Source organism: Eutrigla gurnardus (assembly GCF_963514095.1).
Source record: "Eutrigla gurnardus genome assembly, chromosome: 16".
Lineage (NCBI taxonomy): Eukaryota > Metazoa > Chordata > Actinopteri > Perciformes > Triglidae > Eutrigla > Eutrigla gurnardus.
This window is the reverse complement of record NC_139927.1, coordinates 9,577,550-9,604,784: the sequence shown is the minus strand read 5'-3', so window position 1 is coordinate 9,604,784 and position 27,235 is coordinate 9,577,550. Positions and strand designations below refer to the sequence as shown.

General features: G+C 42.1%; 1 protein-coding gene across 1 annotated transcript in view; it reads left to right on the top strand.

The window, feature by feature from the left end:
* Positions 1–2,276: 2,276 nt before the first annotated feature.
* Positions 2,277–27,235, top strand: part of utrn (utrophin) — a gene marked incomplete at its 3' end in the record, with an annotated part of 122,991 nt that continues 98,032 nt past the window's right edge. Inside the window, exons 1-20 of the mRNA XM_084030000.1 lie at positions 2,277–2,406; positions 9,871–9,932; positions 11,309–11,401; positions 12,452–12,529; positions 13,924–14,016; positions 14,282–14,454; positions 15,727–15,842; positions 16,422–16,588; positions 20,168–20,398; positions 21,340–21,521; positions 22,062–22,212; positions 22,520–22,639; positions 23,103–23,204; positions 23,587–23,694; positions 23,838–24,017; positions 24,268–24,461; positions 24,567–24,690; positions 24,783–24,870; positions 25,435–25,679; positions 25,930–26,098. Coding sequence (XP_083886126.1) covers positions 2,325–2,406; positions 9,871–9,932; positions 11,309–11,401; positions 12,452–12,529; positions 13,924–14,016; positions 14,282–14,454; positions 15,727–15,842; positions 16,422–16,588; positions 20,168–20,398; positions 21,340–21,521; positions 22,062–22,212; positions 22,520–22,639; positions 23,103–23,204; positions 23,587–23,694; positions 23,838–24,017; positions 24,268–24,461; positions 24,567–24,690; positions 24,783–24,870; positions 25,435–25,679; positions 25,930–26,098 — 2,758 coding nt within the window. The 5' untranslated portion in view covers positions 2,277–2,324. The remainder of the gene's footprint in view (positions 2,407–9,870; positions 9,933–11,308; positions 11,402–12,451; positions 12,530–13,923; positions 14,017–14,281; positions 14,455–15,726; positions 15,843–16,421; positions 16,589–20,167; positions 20,399–21,339; positions 21,522–22,061; positions 22,213–22,519; positions 22,640–23,102; positions 23,205–23,586; positions 23,695–23,837; positions 24,018–24,267; positions 24,462–24,566; positions 24,691–24,782; positions 24,871–25,434; positions 25,680–25,929; positions 26,099–27,235) is intronic.

The following is a 27,235-nucleotide window of genomic DNA, read 5'->3' as shown; positions in this document are numbered from 1 at the left end:
CATTAGAGCTACAAAGCCATGTTGCCCAATCTACCTTCTGACCCCTCGCATGACAGGATTTACTAAAACAAAAAACAGGCTGAGGCCCAGAGAGCGTTTAACCCTTTAAAGCTTCAGTGGTATTTCACTGCTCAGTAAATATGGGATTGAAATACCTTTTTTTCCATATAGTGCTGAAGTCGTTTTTTTTTCATTCCTTTGGTTGTTAACAGGTTTATGCTAGTATTTATGGGGCTAAAACTCTACACTTGGGGTTTTTCCACTACCCTAGCCCTGTAGGAAGTTTGGAATATCACTGATCTCTCGTATCGTGCATTAAGTGGTTGGTAGATAGACAGGATAGACCAGGAGAGAGACAGAAAAAGGTCTCAGGTCAGCTAAGGACATTGTGGCTACTGTACATATAATGCACCATGAGATTTTGAGGATATAGTCATGGGAATCTGCTTTTTTTCCATGAGCGGAGGCCTGTGGCATTGTGGGAGATTTGCATTTTCCATCTTTTTCCCTTGGATGTCGGACCACTGAATCATCTACTGTGTGTGTGTGTGTGTGTGTGTGTCTCTGTGTGTGTGTGTGTGTGTGTGTGTGTGTGTGTCTGTGTGTCTGTGTGTCTGTGTGTCTGTGTGTGTGCACATGCTCTTGGAAATGTATCTTCAAAGAAATAAATGCATTTTAAATCAGCCACTTTCAACATATCCTGCATTTTATGGTCCTGTTAACTGCTGGATGCTGAGAGAGAGAGAGAGAGAGACAGGGCACAACTAAACAGTTAAATATATTATATCATGAAAATGAAGCCTATTAGTATAACTAATTATTTAGCCAGAGGAGGATACACAGTAAGGGTCTTTTCATTCAGGACTCAGAACCTTGTTGTTTGGACTAGCTATTTGATTCATACCTCAACATAAAGTCAATGTATCTTACTAATTACTCAAGTTCAAATGGCAAACATCCAGTTAAAGCCATGTCCATCAGGCAAATGTGGGATTTTTATAGTACTACCATAAGCAAATTAAGTGTGTGTGTGTGTGCATGTGTGTGTGTGTGTGTGCACGTGTATGTGTGTGTGTGTGTGTGTGCGTGTGTGTGTAAGTGAGAAAGGCACATATGTTTATGCCAGTTCAATGTGCATATGCACTCTCGCACAGCTTCATTCAAGCAGCTTGATGACGGATGCTCTCGGGGTGGTGTGCCAGAATAGAATGACAGAGGGGGACGCCTGTCTCTGGGTTCAAGAATGATGCAGCCAAGTGGAAATTCCCTTTTGCTCCCTGAATTCTTCTGTCACTGCCAAGGCCGGCCTCACCCAACCCAAGTCATTCCCCTGAGTTGTGACCAGACCAGCTTCTGCAACTCTCGATGAAAGGAAGTGGGTTTAATTCAATCACTCTGGAGGTTGGTCACGGGTGAACTGGGCTGGTATTCCTCCTCTACTTCCTCTTTGTGAAGGAAGAGAAAGGAGAAAAACACAACACAGGAAAATTAACTTCTCTCTCTTTGTCCCGTCCCCCTTCCGACTCTACTCCTGCACCCATCTCTCTCTATTTCACCCTCTTTGTGGGAATAGAGTTGTTTGTTCAGTTGCCCCTCATTGACTAAATATGTCAATGAGCAAATGGACTCAGGCCCTGTTCCCTGTTCCACTACACTGGCTCACAGACCTGCATGAAATGTCAGGAGCCATGTCACAGCTTTGAGTATGTGTCCTGCATCCATTCTGAGTCACTTCTTCGCTCGTCAATGGTTTCACTTTCATTTAAACGGTAGCAAAGGAAGTGGCTGCCGTAGCCCAGGACCCCATGGCTGTAAGCAGTGTGTTTTGGTCACTCTGGAACATGTTGTCAGTTTTGCGATGGGGGAGAGGAGGGGCTGTTGTCCCCCGTCAGTACTTTGTTTTCTCAGGGGATAATCAGCTGTTATTTACAGTAATACGTACTGCACACAAACCTCGACATCCCCTGTCACTTACCCTTTGATTGACACGTCCCTGCTGTTCACACTCACTTTTCTCATCCTCGTGTGTGTGTGTGTGTGTGTGTGTGCATGTGTATGTGTGCATGTGTGTGTGTGTGTGTGTGTGTGTGTGTGTGTGAGAGCATGTGTGTCACACCCAGCCCAACACCCCCAAATAAACAAACCCAGCGTATTCGATAAATGCTCTCGCACCTCCACTTCCTCTTTCTCTTTTCTCTCAGTCTATTTCACTCTCCCACCAACACCACCACTACCCTCTTGCCTTCCTGTTCCGGATTAGTTTTTCTTTCTTTCTCGCTCCTTTTTTTTCTGTTTTTTTTTGGCCAAAAGACTTGCTTTCCATCATGAATTTGAGTAAGTGGATGTCATGGAGGAAGCGCAACCTTTTCAGGAGGAAAGGGAAGCCTGAAAATAGTCTTGATCTTGGTAAGTAGATGAGCATATCTGCAGTTTGGTCCATCGGAGGAGGAGTTTAACAATGATGGTATGAAAGAAGCAATACAGAAAATTAAGCGATTTATACACTTAGTTTAGAAAATGATCAGCCACTTAAAGCCACTTGAATCCAGATTTAATATCATCTTTTCTATCCGTGACTTTTTGTTTGGTCTGTGTCCATTTTTGCTTTGTGCAAAAATAATTATGTTGCCTGGGTGAATGTGTGTGTGTGTTCACCTCTCAACTTCACGTATCTGTGGTTTCCTAATGATATGCCTTTGTCTTTGGTTTCATGTTGTGGAAATGTACAGACGTACAGATGTTTCCCTTTTCTTCATATAGAAGGAAGACTTTTACTTAACTAGAAGAACGTTTATAGATGCTAAAAGGTGTGTGTGTAAGAGAAATAAAGGTGAATATTATTTTAACTGTTCACTTGGTCTACACACAACCGGCGCTACTTCTTGGTGAACCTCTCCACTTTGTTGAGTTCATGACGTCTTTCACTGCAGTTATTTTATGACCTATATTTTAGATTGCTCACACTTGGGCTCCTGTGTCTTGCTTGCGACAGCTACATATTGTGTATGGGGGGGAAACGTCTCCATGTAAGGATATATATATATATTATATATATTATATATATATATATATATATATATATTTATAAATATATTTTATATATATATATTTATAAATATATTATATTATTTATTTATATATAATGTTTATATTATATGAGATTTTATTATATATCTGATGACGTTGGTCGTGTTTTGGCTCCCAATCTTTGATTTGAGTAGATTTCCGGTAAATGCAGATCTGAAATTTAAAGCGTCTGCCCCTCCACGTCGTCTCCACATCAGTTCTGTGTTGTGTCTGTATTTATGCAGCGATCTCTGGGTGATATCTTCTTTGTCTCCCGTTTCCATCTTGTCACGGCACTTGCACTCTGCCCTTTTGCATGCAGGGATGGTGCCGAACAGGGTTTTCTGTGTTTACCTGTGTTCATTCCCTATCCCACAATGCATCATGACTCCCCACACTAGGCTTGCCCTGTCCTGTTCTGCTCTGCCCCCAATCTGTTTCCCTTTCATTGGTAGTGTCCCTCTTTCCCTCCCCTCTCTCTTTGCTGCAGCATTCTTCTGATCCTTTCCTCCCTCACTGGTCAAGGAGTGACAGAGGCAGAGGAGAGAGGAGGAGAGGGCGGCATGAATGTCAAACTCTGTTTTTGTGCCGACACTCTTGGACTATATCTTGCTACCTTCTTCTTTTGGCTTTTGCAACTTCTTCGGTTCAGCATTGTAGTCTTACGGTGAAGGATGGCAGAGTGTGGGCTAAAACTAAGAGGTGAGAACTTTTGAAAGGTGTTTGACACATGGCTTGGTGGCAGCAAGGCGTGCTACAGGTGGTGCAGTTTAGTGTTGTAGACTCGGACTGCAGACATTATGGCAAATGCTAAATAGATTTAGTGCTGTCCTGCAATCTGATCAAGGTGTGTGCAAGCTTTGAAGCAGTTGGATATTCATGCTATGGATGCAAGCTATATGTTTGTCAAGTGGGATGTCATTTCATATGTATACTGATGATATCTATCTATATATACATATAGATATATATATATCCACATATATACATAAGTAGGTTTTTAATGGAACAGATCATTTTGGACTACCCCTGTTTAATTCATTCACAAATTGCTTGTTGTATCTCTTACTTGGCTTACTGCTCAAAGTCTGGCAACCTGCACTGACTTCACTAAATTCCAGTACCCCTCACCATTCTTGTTCAGTCCGATGCTTGCACCCACACACACACAACACAGAGGTCTTTTTTAGGCTGCTACGTGCGGATATTGGCTAATCTTTCTGGATGTTGGAAGTGTTTTCCTGAGAAATTCCCAGATCTTAGTGAGGGAAGAGTGTCAACAAGGCTGTGCCGGCTGGGACAAGCTTAGACAAGTGACCACTGGAGGGAGGAGGGAGGAATGCATGGGGAAATGATAGGAATTCTATGCATTCCTCTCAACCTACATAGTCAAAATACAACATATCTCTGCCATCAAACTGTTAACTTGGTTGCGTTTTATGTTTACATTTACGAGGGGAGGAGGACATTTGTCAGAGGGCTTCTAAGTTAACTGATGGACAGTGGTTGACATGAACACCTCACAGTTGTTGACTGTGATTGTGTCCCGTGTAAGTGTAAGTGTAGGTTGTGGGTGGTGTTGTGCTGAAAGTCAAGACAGCCAACAGCTGAGCCTCCTTCCAGACTCCCCCCCCATCAAGGTGAAGTTCAGAGTGAGAGTTGGATTATAGCCAAGACGTATGCCTTCCTTAATTTTTCATCTCCCATGACCCAAGTAAATTATGCACGAAAAAAAGTTTATTTTTGGTGCAGTGACTTTGAACACCGTGACAGCTTTCAAACACGAATCCCAGTTGGTTTTCTGCCAATTAAACTTTCAGTTACTTCAGCTAGATGCTGGGGCTAAATTGCTCCTTGATTATTCAATTCAGAAGCCACATAAGCTTTTTAAAACTTTACTGAAACAGTGATTTAGAAAATCTAGATGTATTAACCTGTAATGTATAACTCAACTTAGCTTCTATTTGTCTAATCTCTGAGTGTTTACTGTGTGATGCTGCCGTGGAGACCCTGGTTTGTTTGATTTTCACCTCAGTGCCTCCCACCGTTTCCCCCTTCTCCCTGCTGTGTGGTCACAGCTCTCTCCACCTGTTGGAGGCAGGGATACGAATAGACCAGAGCTGTATATTTTATGTGTCTGCTCTGTGTTCCCAGCTGGCTGCGTTGAGGAACATGCGTGTTTCTGTGAATTTCTTCTTGCTTGGTTATGTCATATTTTGAGGTTTGCTTGCAGTACAGTTTTTTTTAAACTTCTCAGTCAAGACTTCCTTAACGAATCAACACTGGGTCAAGGAAATGGGAACAGCAAGGCAATTTTGATAGATCATGATCATATCCCAGAAATATGTGTGTATGTGAATGCTTTTGTCGGCTCTTTTTGCTTTAATTAATCTTATTTACTGAAGCACTTGTGGAAACAGAAAGCTCTGCAAACATGCACATAACTTGAAACCCAACCCGTACACAACAATATATCTAGAGCACGTGTGTGTTCGGTGAACTGTGTGAGGACACCAGTGGGATTACTCTTCCTGATGTAATCACTATTTCCCGTTTGGCTGTTGAGGAAGAGAAACATTTGTAAATGCACTGTACCTGACTCTGTTCACACTAATGTGTGTGCGTGTCGCTTGCTCAGTCATGTGAAACAAGATGACTGATTATTTGACAGAGGTTGACTATTTGTTCTGCAAACAAACGTGGCTGTGACACTCTTGTTTCACTGTGCTAGTGCTGATAGTTCACATACGTTATCATATAACCAAGTTCCCTATAAAGACTGGTTTCCAGTAACAGCGTTACTAGAGTGTTAATAGTTGGGCAAAAACGCTACTTTTTAATATAAGCAGGTCTTCAAGTTGAGTGATACTTTTATATCCTCAGTAATAATTAACATAAGTAGAGGGTACATTATTTTTCTTGAAAGGAATCCATGATTTGATATGTTTAGTGGCTATATTGATATGTTTCTTTGGTTTAAATATACACCAGGACAAGATGACATGTCGACAAGCTTCAATTAGCAACAGCAGTGGATTTAAATTATAAGTTAAACGCCCTTGATTCCCTGGTTCTTGTGAAATCAATGAGCTGGACAGAGCAGAATACTCTATATAGCAAAGGATCACAAAAGTGTCAATTTGTTTTGTGCGTTCCTGAATGAAACCTAAATGGTCAGTAGTTTTACTATTGACACACTTTCTAATCTAATAACTAATTGCACACGTTTGTGTAATGCTGGACCCTAACCCCCGTCAACTTGAAGCTTTAACACTCAGGTGAAGATGAACATAATGCTTAAAGTGCTTCAGGGCAGGTCTTTGTGAACGTCACATGGACCACAGCTTATTTGACAGTTTGTTCAAAGCTAACTGTAGCTGTCATACACATGTCAGCATGTTAAATGCCATAAATAACACCCATTGCTGAAGTACTTGCCATAAGCAAAGTGATGTAAGTGGACAAATGTAATGGTGTATATACAGACTTCTTTTTCTTTCTTGCTTCACACACGTACACAAACACTCTTGAACACACAGCCCTGTCGCTGCTTTGATCTGTCTAGCAGTAAGATATGCCTGTGCTGTGGTGAGTAGGAGCAGCAGACATATGAGGTGGAGCAGCGTGTATGAATTGAATGCATTGTCCTGTCAAGGTGGAGAGCCCAGGAGACCTGAGCCCACAGGGACCCTCGCCTCAGGGCCCTCAGAGGCCCTCCACAGGGTGCTGATAAGGCTGTGGAGGCCTCCACAGGCTTTTTATAAAAGGAAAATTGATAATGTGTTGAAAGCATGCCTGTACTATACTTGTCCTTCTCCTTGTGAGTAATTTTCTAAACATTCTTGCCAGCATTTCTTCTTTCCCTCTGGCTGCCTTTTTATCTTTCATTTGCTCACCTTCTCTCTGTCTGTGCTTTCTCTTTTTGTTGTCTTGTCTGCTCGCCTTTAATTCTCTTTTTCGCTGTGTCTGTCAGCATATGTTTAACCAATCCACCTGTAAGTTATCCACCGTGATTTAGTGGCAACAGTTATTGGGCCCCCTGTTATGTCACCTACCCTTTTTCAACCATGCGGTCGTTGTATTTTGTAAAGCCACCCCGGCTCTGTCTCCTGTATCCTTTTCTCCATCATCTCCTTCAGCCACTGCCTCTTTGTCTTTTTCACCTTTTGAGAAAGAATCCTTTAGTTTTAATTGTTGCTGCATGGGATTTATGCGGAAAAATAAATCGACATACTCTCTGGAGGGCTTTTTACCGCATCCAAAAACACTTTAAAGACAATGGCACAGAGAAGAGGACACCGTGCCAGTGTATACAAGTCTAGGAAACTAGCCTCACCTGCTTTTGTTTCTACTTCAAAATCTCACCCTTAACGTTGTTTTTTTAACCTTCAATATACTTGCTCTCTCAGCCCCAGCCATCTTCTCCTTCTCTGCATACATTTCTGGAGCATGTTGATGGCATCGAAATAAAGTTTGCCTATTTCCTACTGCAAATGGAAAACATGAACAAACATATTTTTACCAGAATTTGTTTGACAACTAAAAACATTCAAGGTGAACTCGGAGATGAAGATTTTCTTCACAATTCCTTCAAGTCAAGTATTTTCTTCTTCTTTTTTTTACGCCCCACAATCACAAATTTCCCTTAACAACAGCACAGAACGCCCTCAAAATGTAGACCCTTCATAGTTCCAAAAGCCCCATTTCTCATCTCTCCCCCCACCGTTTATCTCATCCCCTCACCTCTTCACCTCTCTCTCCCCCACCTCTGGCCTCTGTTTGCAGTACCTTCTTGTTTTTATGCCCCTTCTCACCCAGCCAGCGGCTGTGCACACACACACACAACATACACTCCACACACCCCAAACAAAGACGCCGACGACTGCTGGGGATGGTGATCCTAACCTTTGACCTTTTGTTCGGTTCATGGTGATTTACACAGCGCCTAGTTGAATGACAGTGGCAGTTTAATGCTCATACACACATAAACCTTTGCCACCCCTAGATTACAGTCTTGGACCGCCGTCATGGTATTTAGACACAGATGTGAATGCATTTCTCTTTTTGACCCACTCCCTCAGATGTACAATTCCACAAGACAGACTGACAACTTAATGAGCAAACTATTTAGGACGTTGCAGTACAGGAATGCCACATGAGAAAGAACGACTAAACATAACAAAACTTGCACAGCATGGCAAGCTGAAATGCTGATGTATCTAAGGTGCAGGTTCTCTGACGCAATGACGGATAACATCGGTTCCCTCTGTACAATTGTTGATGCTGTCGATTTTGGCTGTGAAAGTTCATACCGCTGTGGAAGTTTGTTCAGGAATGTCATTATTTGTCTGCAATGATTTGACATACTTTTCTGGAGTTTAATGATCCAGCACTCATCACATCATGTTATTGTTGTTTTATCACTGTGCAAGGTGAATTGCATCCATGGCCTCTAAATACCTGTCCTGTTTTATTTGCACCTGTATTTGGAACACATAACTACCACTGCCTTCACATTAAAATGCATTAGATCCTGATGTGCAGGATCTGCCATCAGTGTATGAATGTGTGTGAATTGGTAAAAGTGACTGAATGTAGTGTGAAGCGCTTGGGTAGCTAGTTAGCTAGAAAAGCGCTATATAAATACAGATCCATTTACCATTTACCAGATCAATATTGGGTGACTGGAGCAAATTTATGGAGCTCAACAGAAAATAAGATAATTATTTGGGCTGATGCTGAGCTGGTCCAAAGTAATGACTTGAATTTGTGTATTTCATCTGTAGAGTTAAAAAAAAAAAGGAAATATATATATATATATTCAGTTTATAAAATGATGAGTTGATGGGGAAGAAAATGAAATCCTCACATCTGAGAAGCTTTAATCAGTACGTGTTTTGTTTCATTACTTTACAAATTGCTTAAAAGGTTGTTTTTAAAAAATTCTGTTGAATAATTGTGTTTATTGATGAAGTGTCTAATCATTTCTTGGGCATATGGAAACAGATTTTCCTCTTTATCACTGAAGTGCACTTTACAGAACGTCTCCTTTTATGAAGGTTTTCTGCTCACACAGGTTGTGCCACCAAATCCAATCTTTAGTTGATGTCATTTTGTCCAGTTTTCTCTGATATGTAAAAATAAACTGTAAAGATATAACTCCAGAAGAAAAACATATTGTTTTCCATAGTCTTTTTAAATGTGGGGCAAAGTGGAAAAAATATTTTGGAAATAATTTCTAAGCCCTAGACTTTGTATGAGCTACTGTGATCCATTACAGTAGCCAGCCATCGCCTAGGCACATCAAAGCAGCTGACCCTCAGCCTGACACAATGAGGCCTTATTGGAGACATCTTGGAGAGAATGAAGTAGGAGCAGGGAGGGAGGGAGTGAAGCGGGAAGAGAATGTGAAATATTTCTACATTTGGGTTCAGAAACCAGGGAAACATTATAAATGGGCAAGGGCTTGTGCACAGGTGCAGATATGCGAGACCTTTTGACATTTAGTACAGATTATCCAAATAACCCCTCTCTCGTACATTTTGTTGCTGTAATTTGCCGATGTTCCAGGCACATTGATCATAATGCTTTCAAGCCTGGATGCCTCGAGCTACAATTATCATTTACCAGCATGTCAGCGTCCAGAGTGAATTTTACCAGTGGGTCCCTGAAATAAACGAGCAGAAATGGACTTTTGATGTTTTATGCGGTCGTCATAGGACTGATAGAACCTAGTGTTGATGTTGAATTTTCTGCATCTGTCTCCCAACCACCTCTAACAGCCCTCTTCTTTCTGTTCCACAGATGAGCATGATGCAGTACAGAAGAAAACATTCACCAAATGGATAAATGCACAGTTCTCCAAGGTAACGTGAAAGATTGTCGGCCAGTTCAAATGAATGCCAAACTTTAACTGCACTACTTAAAACACTCAAATGAAATGTTTTGAATTTCATTAATGCGACAGAAGTAGTGGAACTAAAATAAGGTTATTTCAGTCCTAGCATGGGTCGTCTATTTGGGATGAAAAGCTGTCCCTGGATACTTTGGTTTTGTGTACCTACTTATCTCTGAAGCCCTTACATGCTCTTATGCGGTGATAACACTTGTCTCTTCAATGTGACCTGCCTGATTGGATAGTATTAGATATATTTCATGGCCAGGAGCAGCTGTAAAAACATATTTAATTGAATATAAATTCTTCACAATGAAAGTCCTTCATTATTTTTGCTGTGTAGTCTTGCTTCGGGCACTGTAAGTAGACTTCTATTATTGTTATTTAACACGTTTTCCTAAAAATTCTTCATAATAAAAGTTATTTAAAAGCTTTTATTTTGAACCAGCAAAACAGGTCTCGGCTTTGCTCCAGCCTGGATTTCCCTCCCTCCTCTCTTCCCTTTTCTCTCGCTTGGGAGAGGAACTCCAATGTTGGGAGAAGATGAAGCGAGGCCTACGTTTGATAAATTGGCCGGATCGTGCCCACATGCTGTCCACACCCCACTGACATCCACACTCAATAGGAGCCAGGCCACCTCGACATGTGATCTGTCCGATCGGATCAGAGTATGAGAAAGATCTGATCTTGACAGTCCTGGCATGATTAGATCACAAAAGTTGCATTGAGTGTAACCACGATCTAGTCTTCTCCTTTCAGCCTTGGCCTCTCTCTCTCCGCTGCATTACCTTGGCCGTATAATCTGGTTCTAATCTGGCTCAGACAAATACAGCTCAATATCCAAGTCAGCCAAGCCACTCTTTGTATCCTTGTCCATAATATTTTGGATGCCATTTTTGCTGTTGTACAATACAAGCTAACTGAACTATAAAGTGCCTTTTTGGAGCAGCATTTAGAGCATGATCCCTGGCTACCTAGTGTCTAGAAATCTAAGATGAAAAAGCAGTCTGTTGCTTTTTTTCACATCCAACTAAGTCATAGTTACTGGTATGTCAAATAATGGTGCTGGATTGAGAAGGAATAACAGATTTTGCCACTGCAAACTCAGCTTTCTCAGTCAATATACGCTGAGGGAATTATTGTTTTAATGGACTCCAGTTACCAGCAATGTATACTGAACACATTAACCAAGGCAATTTTTCCCTTAAACTCTTTTATGCATTGCTGTTTATGCATTGCTGCAACATTATTTTTTCTGATCTGCAGCCACACTCTGCTGCTCTCATCATTGGTATAGACGACAAATTGTAGACAAAACCCACCAGTTGTGTTGTTTTCTCCAATCAGACGGGGAAGACACCCATCAAGGATATGTTCTCTGACCTGAGGGATGGGAGAAAACTGCTGGACCTGCTGGAGGGTCTCACTGGCACTGTACTGGTGAGTTTGCATTTATCAAGGTTTGCAGAACCTTTTCGTAACACAATAACCATCAAATTCTATCAAGCTAGACAACAAAGGCAGCATTTTTAAAAACCAGGAGTGTTTTTGTAGCTGCAGTGTGACTGATGCATCCACTCAAGCCGGAACAAGCACATGCTTTACCTCACTTCAACTCAAATGTTAAATGTAATGTCAATATTAGTGCCACACAGGAGACCTCGGCAGATGTACAGTTAAATGAATAACATTACATCCCCCATTCCATCAATTGTAGTGTTTTCTGTATGTACATTTTTTTCAGAAAGACATTTGGGTTTTTACTCCACAAAGATTTTGCTCCACAGAAGATAAAATAAAATGCATACTTTCCCACAACCAACACTTTTAAAAAGTGTTGTTAAAGTAACAAAGACATCTTATTGATGATGAAGATTTAAAGATGTTTTTCAGTTTCCATCACTATGTAATTATGTCTTCAGTGACCAACTATTCGCTCACATTTTTGTAGCACCATATCTACTGTCTAGCACCTGCAGCCATACGAAGTGCCAGCTGTCTCTGTGCCATACATGCAGACACATACTGTACATGTACACACACACACACACGCGTGCACGCACACACACTATCTCTCTGATAGCAGAATACTAATTCTATAATGGGGTGCTAATAAGTGGTTTAGGTATGTGGAGACTTAAAAAGAATTTGCCGTGGCAGTTCGTCCTCCTGCCATTCTTTCCATAGGTTGGCCTGTAACAACTGCTGATAGGGTAATGTATGGGGAAAACACTCTGCTGAGTGATGGCATACCTTTCCCTGGTGGGGCGATACCTCACAGTTCTTCATTTGTGTGAATGAGTGTAAATAAATGTGTCTTAGACTTAATTTCCAACGAACTGCTTCATGTATCTCTGCTGATTTATATATATATTATAATATAGAATGCAGGTCCGTGATTTGATGAATTGCCAAAGATTCCAGCCTTATGATTGGCTCATCAACACTGAACATGCCACCACCTGTTTTTTGTTGTTTCCTGTTCCTCAGACCAAAGAGAGAGGCTCCACGAGGGTGCACGCTCTCAACAATGTCAACAAAGTACTTCAAGTCCTGCACCAAAATAATGTGAGTATCTGCTGTTCTTTGCTGCAGTTTCTTAGCTTTAAGCCAAATCACGTACGTCAGTGGGATTAAGGTGAATGAGTCTGCAGGGTTTCACTTTGACTGTATATGACAGAAAAAAGGAACTATAATAGTGTTTTGTTGAAGTAAATATCTCTTTGGCTATGATGCATTTCATATTGTCACACGCTACGGGAGATTTGTTGATCTATTTGAATGTGTCATTTGGTCTACATCTGTATTTTCTCTTCCTCCCTTGCCACCCTCATCCCCCTCCTCTCTGTGTACAATAGTTCTTAATGCCTTGGCCTTAGCTGTGAGAGATAATGGGAAGGGCATGCTCATGGGAAGTGGCAGAGGCTGGAGTTGCATGCAACCCATGCTAGTTTCTCTCATGCAAAAGCCAGAGAAGGCCAGAGTTCCCATGATCATTTTACGTCTGAAATAAAGCCTTAGAAGTTTTTGAAAGTAAAATATTTGATGTTTATAATTTAAAGTATAGAAACTACAATTATTATTAAAATGTGCCGGGTTCATTTGATCTGATTGATCAAATGATTGATTTGATCTTTGATTCATTTTGTTCTGCTGGATGGTTCTTGTTGCTTCAAAAACCTTTGGGAACATTTGAGTTCACGGGGCAATATGTCCAAGTTTGGACAGAAACATTCACACACATGCATAAGTGTGAAATGTGTTGTGAGATTCTGTATGTGAGCACAGAACGAAAGAGACAGAGAAGGGAGACTGTGGCAGGATGGAGCTAATTGGGACTAGAGAAGAGTCAGAGATCAGCTCTGCAATAGAGGTCACTTTTTTAGTTTGACCAGACACTTGACCTCATGTTCCACTCTATGCTTTGATCCTCTGCAAAATATTTATATGTAATCAGTCCACACTTGGCCTCACCTCATAGGATACATAGCTGACAAGGCTTGCAGACACACTTCATAGGTAGCATTGGAAAGATGTAATTAGGGTGCTGTAATCCACTGAGCGGTGAAGGCATGGTTCAGAAGTTTTCTGCAGGAACATTGTGGACACTCATTAAAATTTGAGGCAGTAGTATCTACTTCACTGCATATACACTGGTCCAAAAAACACTTAGTCATCACAGTACAACACCCAGTCAGCTAAACTTCAGGGATATCAGTCTATTTAAGAGATACAAGTGATCTTTGGTGCAAATGAAAGTGACAACATGTGCAAATGGAGAGGCAACAGCAAGATAACCCCCTAAAAGGGAATGATTCTTCTCTAGTTTTGTGTTCTGCTAGTGTCCTTGTCATTACTGGTAGCATACTTAACAACTAATACACAACTTTGTACTTTTACTTGTACAATTAATTATTGAATTTCAACAAATCTCTCTCATCTCATCGTCTGATTTCTTTCAGGTTGATCTGGTGAATATAGGAGGGACAGATATTGTGGATGGGAACCGCAAGCTGACTTTGGGCCTCATCTGGAGTATTATCCTTCACTGGCAGGTGAGCACACAAATATAGACACACATGCTGTTCCTTTCTTTCCACTCACATCCTGCAAGCGTATACACACAGAGCCTCATTAATGTTTGCTCTGACTCACAATGCACTGATGATCCAGAGGGATTAAAAATACAGTTGATGGAAAATCAGTATTGATGTGCCCTCATGCGTGTAAGCATGTAAACAAGCTTATCATCCACTGCTTTGTTTAAGTTTTTGCATGTTTATTGACCCCTATGAATGTGTGTTTTCAATGTTCTTGTAGGTAAAGGACATCATGAAGGATATCATGTCCAACCTGCAGCAGACCAACAGTGAGAAGATCTTACTGAGTTGGGTACGCCAGTGCACCCGCTCGTACCCGGAGGTTAACGTGCTGAACTTCACCACCAGCTGGGCAGATGGGCTGGCTCTTAACAGCATCTTACATCACTTCAGGTGAGGAAGAGCACAGATTCAGGGGCTTTCTAGAGTGCAAAATGTGGTCACAGTAATAAACGTTTAATTATATTGATCTGATGAATCTGGTTTGAAGATTATTTTTCTTCATTCATATCTCTGTTTCAGTAAATATAGTCTGACGTGTATTGTATGTCTCTCTCTCTCTCTCTCCCTCCCTCCTATGGGCCATGTGAATTTTCTGCTTTAAGTTGACATTGCATATTTGACATTTCCCCTTTGACTCTGAATTCAATCATCCTGAACCAAGACCTTAAAATGCCTTCAAGAAACCAAGGCCTGGAATTTGAGAATGACCAAGAGTTTGGAAGTTTTTGTGTGCGTGTGTGCGTGTGTGCGTGTGTGCGTGCGTGCGTGCGTGTGTGTGTGTGTGTGTGTGTGTGTGTGTGTGTGTGTGTGTGTGTGTGTGTGTGTGTGTGTGTGTGTGTGTGTGTGTGTGTGTGTGTGTGTGTGTGTGTGTGTGTGTGTGTGTGTGTGTGTGTGTTGTGTGTGTGGTGTGTGTGTGTGTGTGTGAGAGAGATACCCGGGCTGTGTAAGTGGCAGGAGGTCAGGTTTTAGGTCAGGGCCTGCTGGGTGTGTGTACACTGCCTGACTTGCTCTGTTTATGCCTGCCATGCCACTGTTTACACACTCTTGGTGTGTGTGTGTGTGTGTGTGTGTGTGTGTGTGTGTGTGTGTGTGTGTGTGTGTTTGCTGTTGTATGTGAAAGAAAGAGAGCGGGAGACGTGTCAGGGGTGTTTTCACCCCTTTCTGTAACCCTTGTCCTTACTAGTGACATGCACGCACACATACCCGATCACAGGCCTGTGAGCTGTGAGAAACACCAGTGTTGGTTTAGACCTGGGCCAGGGTTTAGGTGAATCACTGAACACACACATTCCACACCCAACTGACCTCAACACAAGTCCCCCCCCCCATCACCACTAAGAGAAGATTCTTTTCTCTACAGGTTATATATTTAAAATATTTTTTCCTTATTTTCTGTCAGAAAAAGGTAATTTATTGTCCAAAAAATAATAACCTCCAGCCCCTGAGTTATGACATTGTTGTAATAGCTGTGTTCTGAAAAACCAATGAATGAGAATAAATTCAGGTAAAGTGTGTTTAAGATGCACCTTCACTCCAGCAGCACCAACACAGTGGATATACTGTATGTGTTTTCTTAATGATCTGAGACTGTAAACTGGAAATGCTGAATGTTAAAGCCTCCACGTCGCTGTTCTCTTCGTCACGGTTATCCTTTTTCTTCAGGCCGAATGCATTTGGCTGGGATCAGGTGGTCAGGCTGAGCCCTGTGGAGAGACTGGACCATGCCTTCACTGTAGCCAAAGACCAGCTGGCTATTGAGAGGCTACTGGATGCCGAAGGTAAGGTCATTCTGAGCTGAACGCTTAACCACATTGTGCACCAACTGTATTATTTGAACAAGAATAGGGACACATTTTTTTTAATAAAAATGTGAAAAAGGGGTTGCATAAGAAAAGGCACTGGTCTGTCTTCACGTAGCCTGCCTTCATGTCCTGCCAGCAGTTGGATACACTCACGGTGGAGCAAATACCTTGGTGTTGTCTTTGGCTGAAGATTTATAGGAAGCTGTGTTTGCTCCGAATGTTTTTTTCCAGTTCATGGAGCACTTGATGATCAGCATGTACTGGAGCTGTCTATTTTCAGACACTTCTTGTTTATGTCATTACCGAGATGTAGTCATACCTGACCTGTGTCAAAGCCTTGCTTAATTAGTACAACTCGCTTCAACCTGTTTTTTCTCTCCCTTCTCACGTTCCTGCCCATCTTATCTCTTCCTGTCACCCCTAACTGCTATCTCACTACCATGCTGCTTTTTAACCTCTCCATCCCCCTCCTTCCTCTCATGCTTAATTTCACGTCTCTGATCTTTCTGCCCTTACATCCGCCTCCCTCCCACCACCTTGCCCCCTCTCTTTCAGACGTGGCGGTGCAGTTACCAGATAAGAAGTCCATCCTCATGTACGTAACATCGCTGTTCGCCGTACTGCCCAAAGACGTGACCATGGAGGCTATCAGAGAAGTGGAGACCCTGCCGCGCAAATACAAAGTGGAGTCTGAGGTCTCGGGTTCAGGCCTTCGTGCTCAGGTAAATCACACAACACAGTAGATGTGCACTTCATGTGCCAACATACAGGAGGGTTGCAGAAAACACCAAGCGCTCCGGGTTTTTGAGTTCTGATTTTGGGACAGATTGGGAAGGACACGTGGGTCTAGACTAAGGGGAGAGTGCTATACTATTCTCACAAGGTTTTAAACTGCCCACACAAAAGGTGCTCGCTGGAGTCCAGGGATACATCTGTTTTCCAAGGAATTCAAGGTGCTCTTTTATGTGAAAACTTTAAAAAAAATCCCCAGCTGGTAACCAGCAATGTAGACTGAAGCACAGAAAGTCCACACTTTCTGTTAGGAACTTATGTTAGTTCCAGTTTAACATATTTTTTTCTGCGATATACATACGTCAGTAAATACCCCACTCTGAATTTTGAAGTTTTTACATGGTACATGTTAACATGAAGTCATTTGACTATGGTTTTAGTTTGTTTATTATAGCCCAACGTCTTTTTAATTCTGGCCATTGCTTCAAAAATCATAAATGTGGTGTACATTTATCTTGCTCAACAAAACGTACGAGTATCATAATTTGTGTAAATATCGTGAAGTTTGCCACACAGTTTATTTTCTGCAATAATCTAGAATCCAATGGAAACATCCCATTAGCTTTGTGTTGAGGGAACCAGTGTGATGCTAACTTCCAGGTTGGCCTCCTGAAGTACACCATCCCTGCAGTACTCTATTGTTTAACAGGGGATCTATTTGATATGGGAAGGGTATTTTTAACTGTGCGTTCTCATGCGTGTTTGCCATAATAATGATGCTAGCTTTGTTTTAGATGAGCTGGGCTAAACCTCAATAGCATGCTTTAGCCAACAGCTGACACCCTGCCCAGTCTTTATTGCACTTGAAGTTTTGGATTTGTTCTGCACATGGCACTATGTAGTATAATGTGTACTAAATATACTGAAAATAGATTGTACTATACTAGATTGTAACTATTTGGTTCATAGGACATACCAAATTGTGACCCCTAAATAACAAAACAAAGTATGTCCTACCTCCTTAATCCCCCTGGTTCTGCTACTTCAGTAGTGACACAGTGCTTCCCCTTTCTCTGCCATCAAACACACCATTATCTCTTTTGATGAACGGAGAGTTTTGCTCCTGAATGTCAGCTTCAACAACTGAATTGCCGAAGGCGCAAAATGTAGGGACCCATAACCGCTTCAACCTTCGCTGTTTCGTGTTTCTGATAACATTCAGTCCGAAGGCCACAGTCCCTGCTACATGCAAGCATAAGGAATATGGTGAAGTATTTCATTGTACGTTGCCAAACAGAATGAGTCACTCCCACCCTGAAAAACCCATCTTCTTCATTCTCTCCAGCACTGCTCATGAAAAGCACAGCAGGCGCAGGCAAATAGGGAGCAGAGCCATGACTCACCCCTCTGACATTAGCCAACAGACCGAACTGCATGCTGCTGGAAACACAGAGCTGTAAAGGGGTGTAAGGAAATGAAGGAAAACACTGGTGAGAGTGGGGAGTTGACAGGGAAGGTTATATGACCATTAAAGATGCCAGTATCAGTATCAGCAAACTGTTCAATGTTTCTGTGAGCATTTCAGAGTCATACTTCACTGTTGTGATTGAAATTACAACTTTCTTTTAAATCACATAAATCCCTCGGGCAGCTCGTTTCAGAGATTTTTTTTTTTTTTTAGTTAGAAGTCAGAAAATCCCAGAAACCACCTCTTAAGTTTTTATTGCCCAGGGGCACATACTTCACACGTTCTGGAACGAGTGCTGGAAAAGTCTTTTAAATGCTGCCCTGATTGGTCCACCAAGGGGTTTACTTTCCTGGCACAGCTCTTCTCTCCATAGGAAGTGATGTGTAATGCTGCTGGTAGTAAGACTGAGTGGAGGGAGAATAAAGGCCCTTTGTTTTTGATAACTATGTTTGGTTACCCCCTTCATTTTAGATTTGTGGAGTTCTTAATGTTATTTTTAGATATATCGATTGGTTTCCGAATAGACAGAGTGAGGTCGAAATAAATCTAATCTAAACTTTATTGCATTGCATGGTCAAAGTTGCAATATCACTGATGATAATTGTACTAATGTATGCATGATGATGCATTGCATGCTACATAATTGCAAACTGCAAAAGTGCTGAATGCAGGAATCAAGTTAAGAAAATCATCTGGTGATAATAAAGTGTTCTGTTGAGCCAGACCACAGCTATTTTACAGTCGCTCAAGTCAATAAATAGAGCAAGGCTGCAGTTCTCTCTCTCTCTCTCTCTCCCTCCCTCCCTCTCCCTCTCCCTCTCTCTCTCTCCCTCTCTCTCCCTCTCTCTCTCTTGTCTTACTTTCCTCCCCATTGTGACTTTGTCTTTGGGGCCTACCTCCACTCATCTAACATAAGGGCTTACAGTATTTTTGTGACTTACTTCAAAATATCCAAAAAGGTCATTGAATATTTTCAGCTGGTGACCTTTTTCTGGAGTTTGCTGCACAGACACTCCCATTGTGTAATTTCAGCCTGGAAAACAAAGGTCCATTTGACTTGTTACTGTGTCGGTCTCACACGCCCATTAGCATTTCTGTCATCTTTGACTTTGCATGGCTCCCATTGCAAAGATTGTATCTCCTGTTAATTTCAGCTCCAGACAGATTTGTTGTTTGAAGTTTTTCCTACTTTCCTTCATAACATGGAAACCTGGTATAGTTCAGTCAATTCGGTTGTCTACAAAGGCAGTCGTAATGTGTCGTTTAATGGCATTCAAAAGTGAGATTGTATTGAAAATGCAAATGAACTGCCTCTTTTATGGTGTTGTATTTACAAATGTGTTCAGGGACATTGAAGAATATTCCACTGACAAAACGACTGCAATTACACAGCAAATGGATACACAACAACATCCGAGCCTTTAATTTCAAACATGTCCTTAAAGCAATTAAAGTTATTTCTCCTTTTGAAGCTGCACTGTCCATCTCTGACAGAACAGCCTACATTACCCAGGATAAACACACTGCTATTCCTAGAATGAGGATTGACCTGCCCAGCGTGCCAGGGGCACCTCCCAGCATCCTTTTAATAGGCCTGCAGTTGTGTTTTTGTTTGTTTACTGAGCAGGGCAGGTTGCTCTGCATGCTCCAGAGCAGCACACTCCCCTCCCAGACGTCTGGCTCTATTTTAAAACTCACCAACTGATGCTGACAGACGAAAATCACTGTACAAAGAGGTTTTTTGTGTTTGAGTTTTGATGTGGCCATGTGACAAATCAGGGAAGCAAAAATGCCCCCCCCACTACAATCCACGCTCAGTGCCTAGTAAAGTACTTACTTTTCGTAAATTGTATAATTATCAATATTATGGGGCAGCTGTAGCTCAGCGGGTAGAGTGGGTTGTCCATTAAACACAAGGTTAGCAGTTTGATGCTGGGCTCCTACTGCTGCATGTTCTTGTCCTTGAGCGAGCCATTGAACCCAGAGTTACTCTTTGTGCACTTCACAGCAGCCCACTGCTCGATTTGAAATAAAGGTTACATTTAATACAGTAACCCACATGTAAACACATTGTCTGTAATATAATATGATCTAATTCCAGAGTGTGCAGATGGAAGAAGCAGGCAGCAGCTCCCGACCTGAGGCCCCCAGCGCCCTGACGGAGACGGAGGAGGAGATGGAGGGCAGTGTGCTGGAAGTGGACCTGGACAGCTACCAGACTACGCTGGAGGAAGTACTCACTTGGCTGCTGTCGGCCGAGGATGCCCTACAGATTCAGGAGGAGGTGTCGGACGATGTGGAAGAAGTCAAAGAGCAGTTTCACACACATGAGGTAGGAGGAAAAAGGTCGGCTTACGGCTTGCGGTGTATAAACATGCATGCATATGTAGATTGAAATGCACATTGACATAAATAAATATGACTGTTTGCACCTCAAACACAACTGTCACGCCATTGCTGAGACTGAATGTAGTGTCCCAGAGATAGAGCCCTCCCACCACCAACAGTACATGCTCCGTACATGTTGGGAATGCCAGGAATTCGGCTGAGAACAGTGGAGCACAGCACCCCATGGTGCCCTGGCACAGAGCTCACTTGCTTGTTGAGAAGGCGTAGCTGCAGGGTTTGTGTCTGTGCATGTGTGTAAAGGGCTTTGGCTTGATTCCCTTGGCTGAAATGTGAATATTTGTGAAATCTAATGTCTGGAATCCAGGTCAAAGCTGAAAGCTGGTAGTGAGACTGAGAGCAACAAGTCCCAAAGCCTCTTTAACAGCCAGGATTTCCAGGAGATCTAAGACAACTCAGTCCAGTTTGTTTCAGCCTTGTTTTTCACATACTTACTCCGACTTCTCCAGCAAAGCCTAATCAAAAACAATGTGCTCGGAGGTGCAATCAAAAATGCCTACTCATCCAGAGAGCTCACGGAAACAGACAATAACTCAATTCATTGGGCTGCGTATTGCTCCCAGCAAGAACCAGCAAGCAGCTCTTCTAAGGAGCTGAGAGACAACCAAACTCCTTCAACGATGCTGTCCTTCCTTCATTTCCATTCTGCTTTTGTTTTGCCTCAGTTGGCTACTTGACAGACTCTACTCTTCAGTTTGTGCTTGCGGGCTAGTCTGAGTGTTGCTACAGCAAAAATATCATGATATTTTCGTATCGGGAGTTACTCTGTGATTCCCAATACTAGTGTGCATACAGATCTTTCTTGAGAGACATTTCCAGTAAATAATTTTTTTTAACATACTTGTTTCCCTCTTCTCCCCCCAAAAGGCCTTTATGATGGAGCTGACTGCGCACCAGAGCAGTGTTGGTAATGTGCTCCAAGCGGGAAACCAACTGATTGCCCAGGGCAATCTGACAGAGGAGGAAGAAGAAGAAATCCGGGAGCAGATGAGCCTCCTCAACTCCCGCTGGGAGAACCTCCGAGTGGCCAGCATGGATCGCCAGGCCAGGTAGAGACACATACACCGGCTTTAATCATGTAGCTGTATAGCAATACCTTTTGCTGATGTTTGTTATCATATGATTTTGTTATTGTGTCTGAAATGAATAAGCTCCATAACCATATAAATACATAATAAGGCTTAAAACTCAAATGTCTGTCAAGTTGCCATGACATCATGAGCCACAAAATGCCCAGTGGAGGCAAGTTTCCTCTCAGTATCACTGTTGACCTCAGAGTTTTTGTTGTGAAGAGCTTACGAGTCAACAAGTCACACACTTAACTCACACAGAGGTATTCACAAATCACATTCATGATGTCCACTAGAGCATTTGTTGACCCTGATATGAAGTATATGTGCGTGCGCATGCCATGCCTTATTTATCCTCCATGGAGTCTGTTTACAGCATTGTCACCTATTGTAGTGTCTGTTTCTGTGTGGCAGTTAAGTAACCAGCTTAACAGTCGGTTTCCCCTTCAATAACGATCAAACTGATAGCTTTCATGTCCTTTCTTCCTCCCTGTCTGTGCCGACTCTTTCCCTCTCCAGGCTCCACGAAGTCCTGATGGATCTCCAGCAGCAGCAGTTACAGCAGCTTTCCGATTGGCTGACGCAGACAGAGGAGCGAATCAGAAAGATAGAGACAGAACAGGCAGCCAACGACCTGGAGCTCTACAAAGAACAGATAGAGCAACACAAAGTAAATGCCATTTGCCATTCAAACGTTTTCTGGTAAAGTGCTTATCTTGCATGTCAGTGCAGAACGGGTAATTGATTTAGCATGGACAGGATCAAGTAGAATATAAAAATATTTCACTCTGCCTGCACTACTCTTTTTCCTAAAACAGACAAGTCTTGTGACCACTCTATCACATGCTCGATCCTGAACTTTTATGAGTCATTCAGGGTCTCCATGGTGTCACCATAAAGCTGAGTGGCTTCTCTGCCAGCTCTGTTAATGGGTAATATGTGACTGTGCTGAATTCACTGTTTGTGTTTCTGTTCAGGAGCTCCAGAACGACCTGGAGGCGGAGCAGGTGAAGGTCAACTCTCTCACACACATGGTGGTGGTGGTAGATGAGAACAGCGGTGAGAGTGCCACCGCTGCCTTGGAGGAGCAACTACAAGTGAGTTGTCTTTGTGAATTTATGAACATACAGTTTTCATAGATTATAGACATTTGTATAGATCTGGCTTTTAAAAGTATCTCTTTGAAGTTTGACATCTGTAGATACAGGTATTTTTGGAGATGCAACAATTAGATGAAATACATTATTAAATTTAAAAGTACATTTTTCCTGCAAAAATAGCAGCTGCTCAAATATGGAGACTTGCTTCTTGTCTGTTTTCTATCAAATTAAACTTAAAATATTTGCGTTTCTGACTGACAAAGCAAGAAATACAAAGACATCTTCTTGGACTTTGAGAAACTGGGACAGACATTTTTCACAATGTCTTACATTGTATAGACCGATTAATCTAGAAAATAATCAGTAGAGGCATAGATAATGTATTCAAACTTCTCCTTTACATTGTGTTTTTGAGAACATCCGTGGTTGTATTAATATTTGATTTTATCCCGTATTCAAGTCTTTGGGTGAGCGCTGGGCGGCGGTGTGTCGCTGGACAGAGGAGAGGTGGCACAAGCTGCAGGAAGTCTTCATGGTGTGGCAACAGCTTCTGTCAGACCAGGTTCGGAAATGCAGCATGCTCTCCCTATAGCTTACACACAAGCTGATACATGCACACTATCTTCTAATGGACCACTTCAATACTCTCTCTGTCATTTAAATCTTCAAAACTGATCCGTCTTTTTGGGAAATATCATGAAGTTCACTTTATGAAGTTAACTTAAAGCCATTCAGGGTTGCAGGTGCACTAGTTTAACAGAGACTTCTGCATTAAATCTTTATGTTCTTCATACTGCAACGCTAACGGTATACACAGTGAGTTAGAAATGTGTTTTTTAATTTAGGCATTGACCTGATTGCTGAAATCAAAAGTCAAAATGCTTTACATGTTAACTGGACTACGAGTATTTCAAGTCAATGCCATTTTCTCACTTCTTCTGTAGAGTTTGTTTCGAGTGTGGTTGGCAGAAAATGAGGAGGCCTTGAGTGAAGTACAGACCAGCAACTTTAAGGACCCAAGTGAAATGAATACCAATGTGCGCCGATTAGCAGTAAGTAGTCTGCCAAGTCTCTGTAGTTGCCATGCTGCTGGAGCAGATACTTTAACTGCTAACTACTTTTAGTTTGTGAGCTTTAATAATAAGGTTTCCATGTTTAGTGTAGCATGTTTTTCTTTTGTGATTCAATCCTGTAGATTTTGAAGGAAGACATGGAAAAGAAGAAGAGGACTCTTGACCAGTTGTCTGATGCAGGACAGGATGTGATCTCGCTACTGCAGAGCCCTGAGGCGGGAGCCAAGATTGAGACCAACACAGAGGAGCTGGCACATAGATGGGACAACCTAGTGCAGAAGCTGGAGGACTACTCCTTCCAGGTGTGTGTGTGTGTGTGTGTGTGTGTGTGTGTGTGTGTGTGTGTGTGTGTGTTCATCCATTCGAGATTGCAAAATGATCAATTATTATCATTGCTGTACGTTGTTATTGACTGTATAGAATGTGTTTAAAGTCAAATTGCAAAAGGCTAGAAGGGTGCAAATTATGATTATTTTTAGATATAATTTTTAAAAGCCCTTGTCAAGACTTTTTGATTGTGACTTTCTGTCCCGTTTTCATCGCCCTGCTAAGGTAATGGAAGCCGTGACGGACACTGGGATGACTGGAGTGGAGGAGCAGGTCGTTGTGGATGCAGTTGTCATGGATGCAGTTGTCATGGATGCAGTTGCTTCGGCTGCGGCTGCTTCGGTCGCTGACCAGGAGTTGGCCCCTCCCGCTCCCCGTAAGAAGCGACTTGTGGAGACCGATGCAGAAGTCAGGCGATTGTAAGAACTGGGACACACGTTTATACACAACACCTCATTTGCCAGAAAAGTATAAGACTAAAATACAAACACACCAATGCACACATTGTGTTCTGTGCTCGGCAGGTTTGAAGTGAAGCTTTCTGACATCCTGAGCTGGATTAAAACGTGGAAGACGTCCACACAGGCGCTGGCCTCCACACACCCTGACACTACACCTGACGCACCAGACCTGCAGGAGAAACTTCAAGTAAACCTGCAGATGATACAGCTTAAAAACTATTACAACTTAAATTGAGAGAACATGTTTTAAAAAACACTGTAAATATGTGTTGACTGCAGGATTTGGAGTTGAACTACAATGCAAAGGATGCCACAGTTAGTCAACTGATCCAGGAGGGGCGGGTCTTGGTGGACCAGCTGGAGAGAGGTATGAAAGAGATTGTTTTTTTTTAATTTTTTTTAATCACTGACACAAACACACCCATTCAAGTTTTTTTTACTACTTATTTACTACCTGTCCACCGCTGCTTGGTGTTTTCTGGGTATTTATTTTTTCCCAACTGTTTTTCAGTTTAAGATGCCAGTAATCTGAATGTGTGTTTGTTTGTGAACAGAGTAGTAAAAATCCGTCAGCCCACAGGGTTGCTGACTTCATATAACCGCTCAATGAAATGAAGAGGCGCTCAGCGTTTTTATGTGTTTACACTGTTCTGGAGGCAGTGGGGGGTAGTGGAGCAGCACTGCTAAATTGGGGTATATTTACCAAACTCCCCACTAAACCAAACTTATTTTATTCCCTCATATTTGCTGTTCTCTCTTCCGTACAGGATGTTTTCCAATTTTTCATGCAATAGTGTTTTTACTAGAGTGCTAGATCGTGACACATCTAGACTAAATTATTTGAAAATTCAATAAAAGTCTACTTAATTATTTGTAAAGTATTTGATGTGAGCCTTTATATCTGTTGGCTTCTCTCTCTCTCTATCTGTAGAGGGAGTGTGTGTGGACTCAATGAAGGCAGACATAGACCTGACTCAAACCGAGTGGGATGTGTGCATGAGGGAGCTGCAGGCAGCCCGTGAGCGAGTTCACACTCAAAGTCGGGTCGGGGCGGTGTCTGCAGAGCTGGCACACCTGGACCAGGCCTTTGAGGAACAGGACCGGTGGCTCGACTCGTCCCCGGCTGTGGAAAAGTGCGACGAGGCCGAGCTCAGGAGCCTGAGTGAAGAATGTCAGGTAAGAGTCATTGTCTCCATTCACATTCACCCTGATCTCCTTTGTGTGACTTTAATCCTCAATTTCACCTCTAACCCCTTTCTAAATCCTATTACATTCAGCTGATGCTGTTGCAGTTCATTCATACACATTCAAAGCAGACATGAAACTCTTTAAAAGAGAGGCGTAATTCCAAATAACCATGAGCCCCCCCTGTTGAATTCTCCACTTACATTTTAATGAACTTTTGTCTTCCTCTTGTGTTTTTCAGTCCCGACTCGTCCAGGTCGCTGCTTCTAGTCTGAGACTGGAGCAGCTTTCCGCAGAGGTGGGGTCGCTAGGAGCCATGCCCTCTCTGAAAGACAACATGGTGGTGGTATCAGCACATCACTCCTCCACACTGCAGCAGCTACAGAGCAGAGAGCAAGAGGCCAACAAAGGTACCTTTGCTGAACTATATCAAAATGATTTATTCATTTGGTGCAGAGTTAACCTATCCAAAACCTTGAACGAGGTTCCTCAGTTTTAACTGGATATGCATTTCTAGGGACCTGACAGCCTTGAGGCTTCCTCCTATTTCAGAGAGCTGCAGTGCAGGAGATTTAAGACTTCCTTAAAACTAAGACCCATTTCTCTTTGCTTGCTCTTGGCTCAAAGCTTTCAGGTTTAATGGGCGACTGAAAGAGTGATAACTAAGATCAGCAGAGCGCAGTCCCACAGGAGTTGTGTAAATTTGGCATCCGCTTTTCTCGAATCCTTGAACAGCCACAAGTAATGGGTGATGCCCTTATATGGCCTCCACAAGCTCACAGATGCGTGTGAGTATATATATGAGTGATTGAGTGTAAGCTCATCCCTCTGTGCCAGCTCCATCTCCTCCTGCAAACCTGGAGCAGTCTTTAGAATTAGTCATCGGTTTACCTCTGGAATTTGCACGCATTCCTATTGGCCAAAAATGAGTCTGGGACACTTGAATGATCCAGACCATAGGTGTTTGTATGTGTGTGTGTGCGTGTCTGTCTTGATGTCCCTCTTGGGCTTTTATGACTGTGAGGATTTGGATGAAAGCCAAGGAAAACCATTTTGTTTCTGCTTGAGGGCAGTTTGCCTCTCAACAGGGCCTCTCTCTATTTCTCTTCCAGTTACACACCATCTCTGCTCTCTCTGTATATAAACATAGCCAGAATATGTTAGCGTTAAATCTCCTGGTAATTGAAACGCTGACAGAGAAAGAGATGAGAAGAACAGGAACAGAAATAAATAAATAAATGCAGGTCCATTCAATATAAATAAGGGGTTGAACTAGTCACAAAAGGACTTAAATGTTATTTTTCATGTTCACAATAGGTGTTAAGAGCAGATAAGCCGTGATTTTACAGTGAATTTTTAAAATGAATTTGCCATCATTGACTTTCATTTCATTTCTTATTTTCTTATTATATTTATACATTAAGAGTCTCATCAAATGTGTTACAGTTAAACTGGCCTTACTCAGTTGAAACTGGTTCATAGCAGGTTCATGTAAGACATTAACGTGTTAGTGTAAACAATCACAATTAGAATACAATATTTTTAAT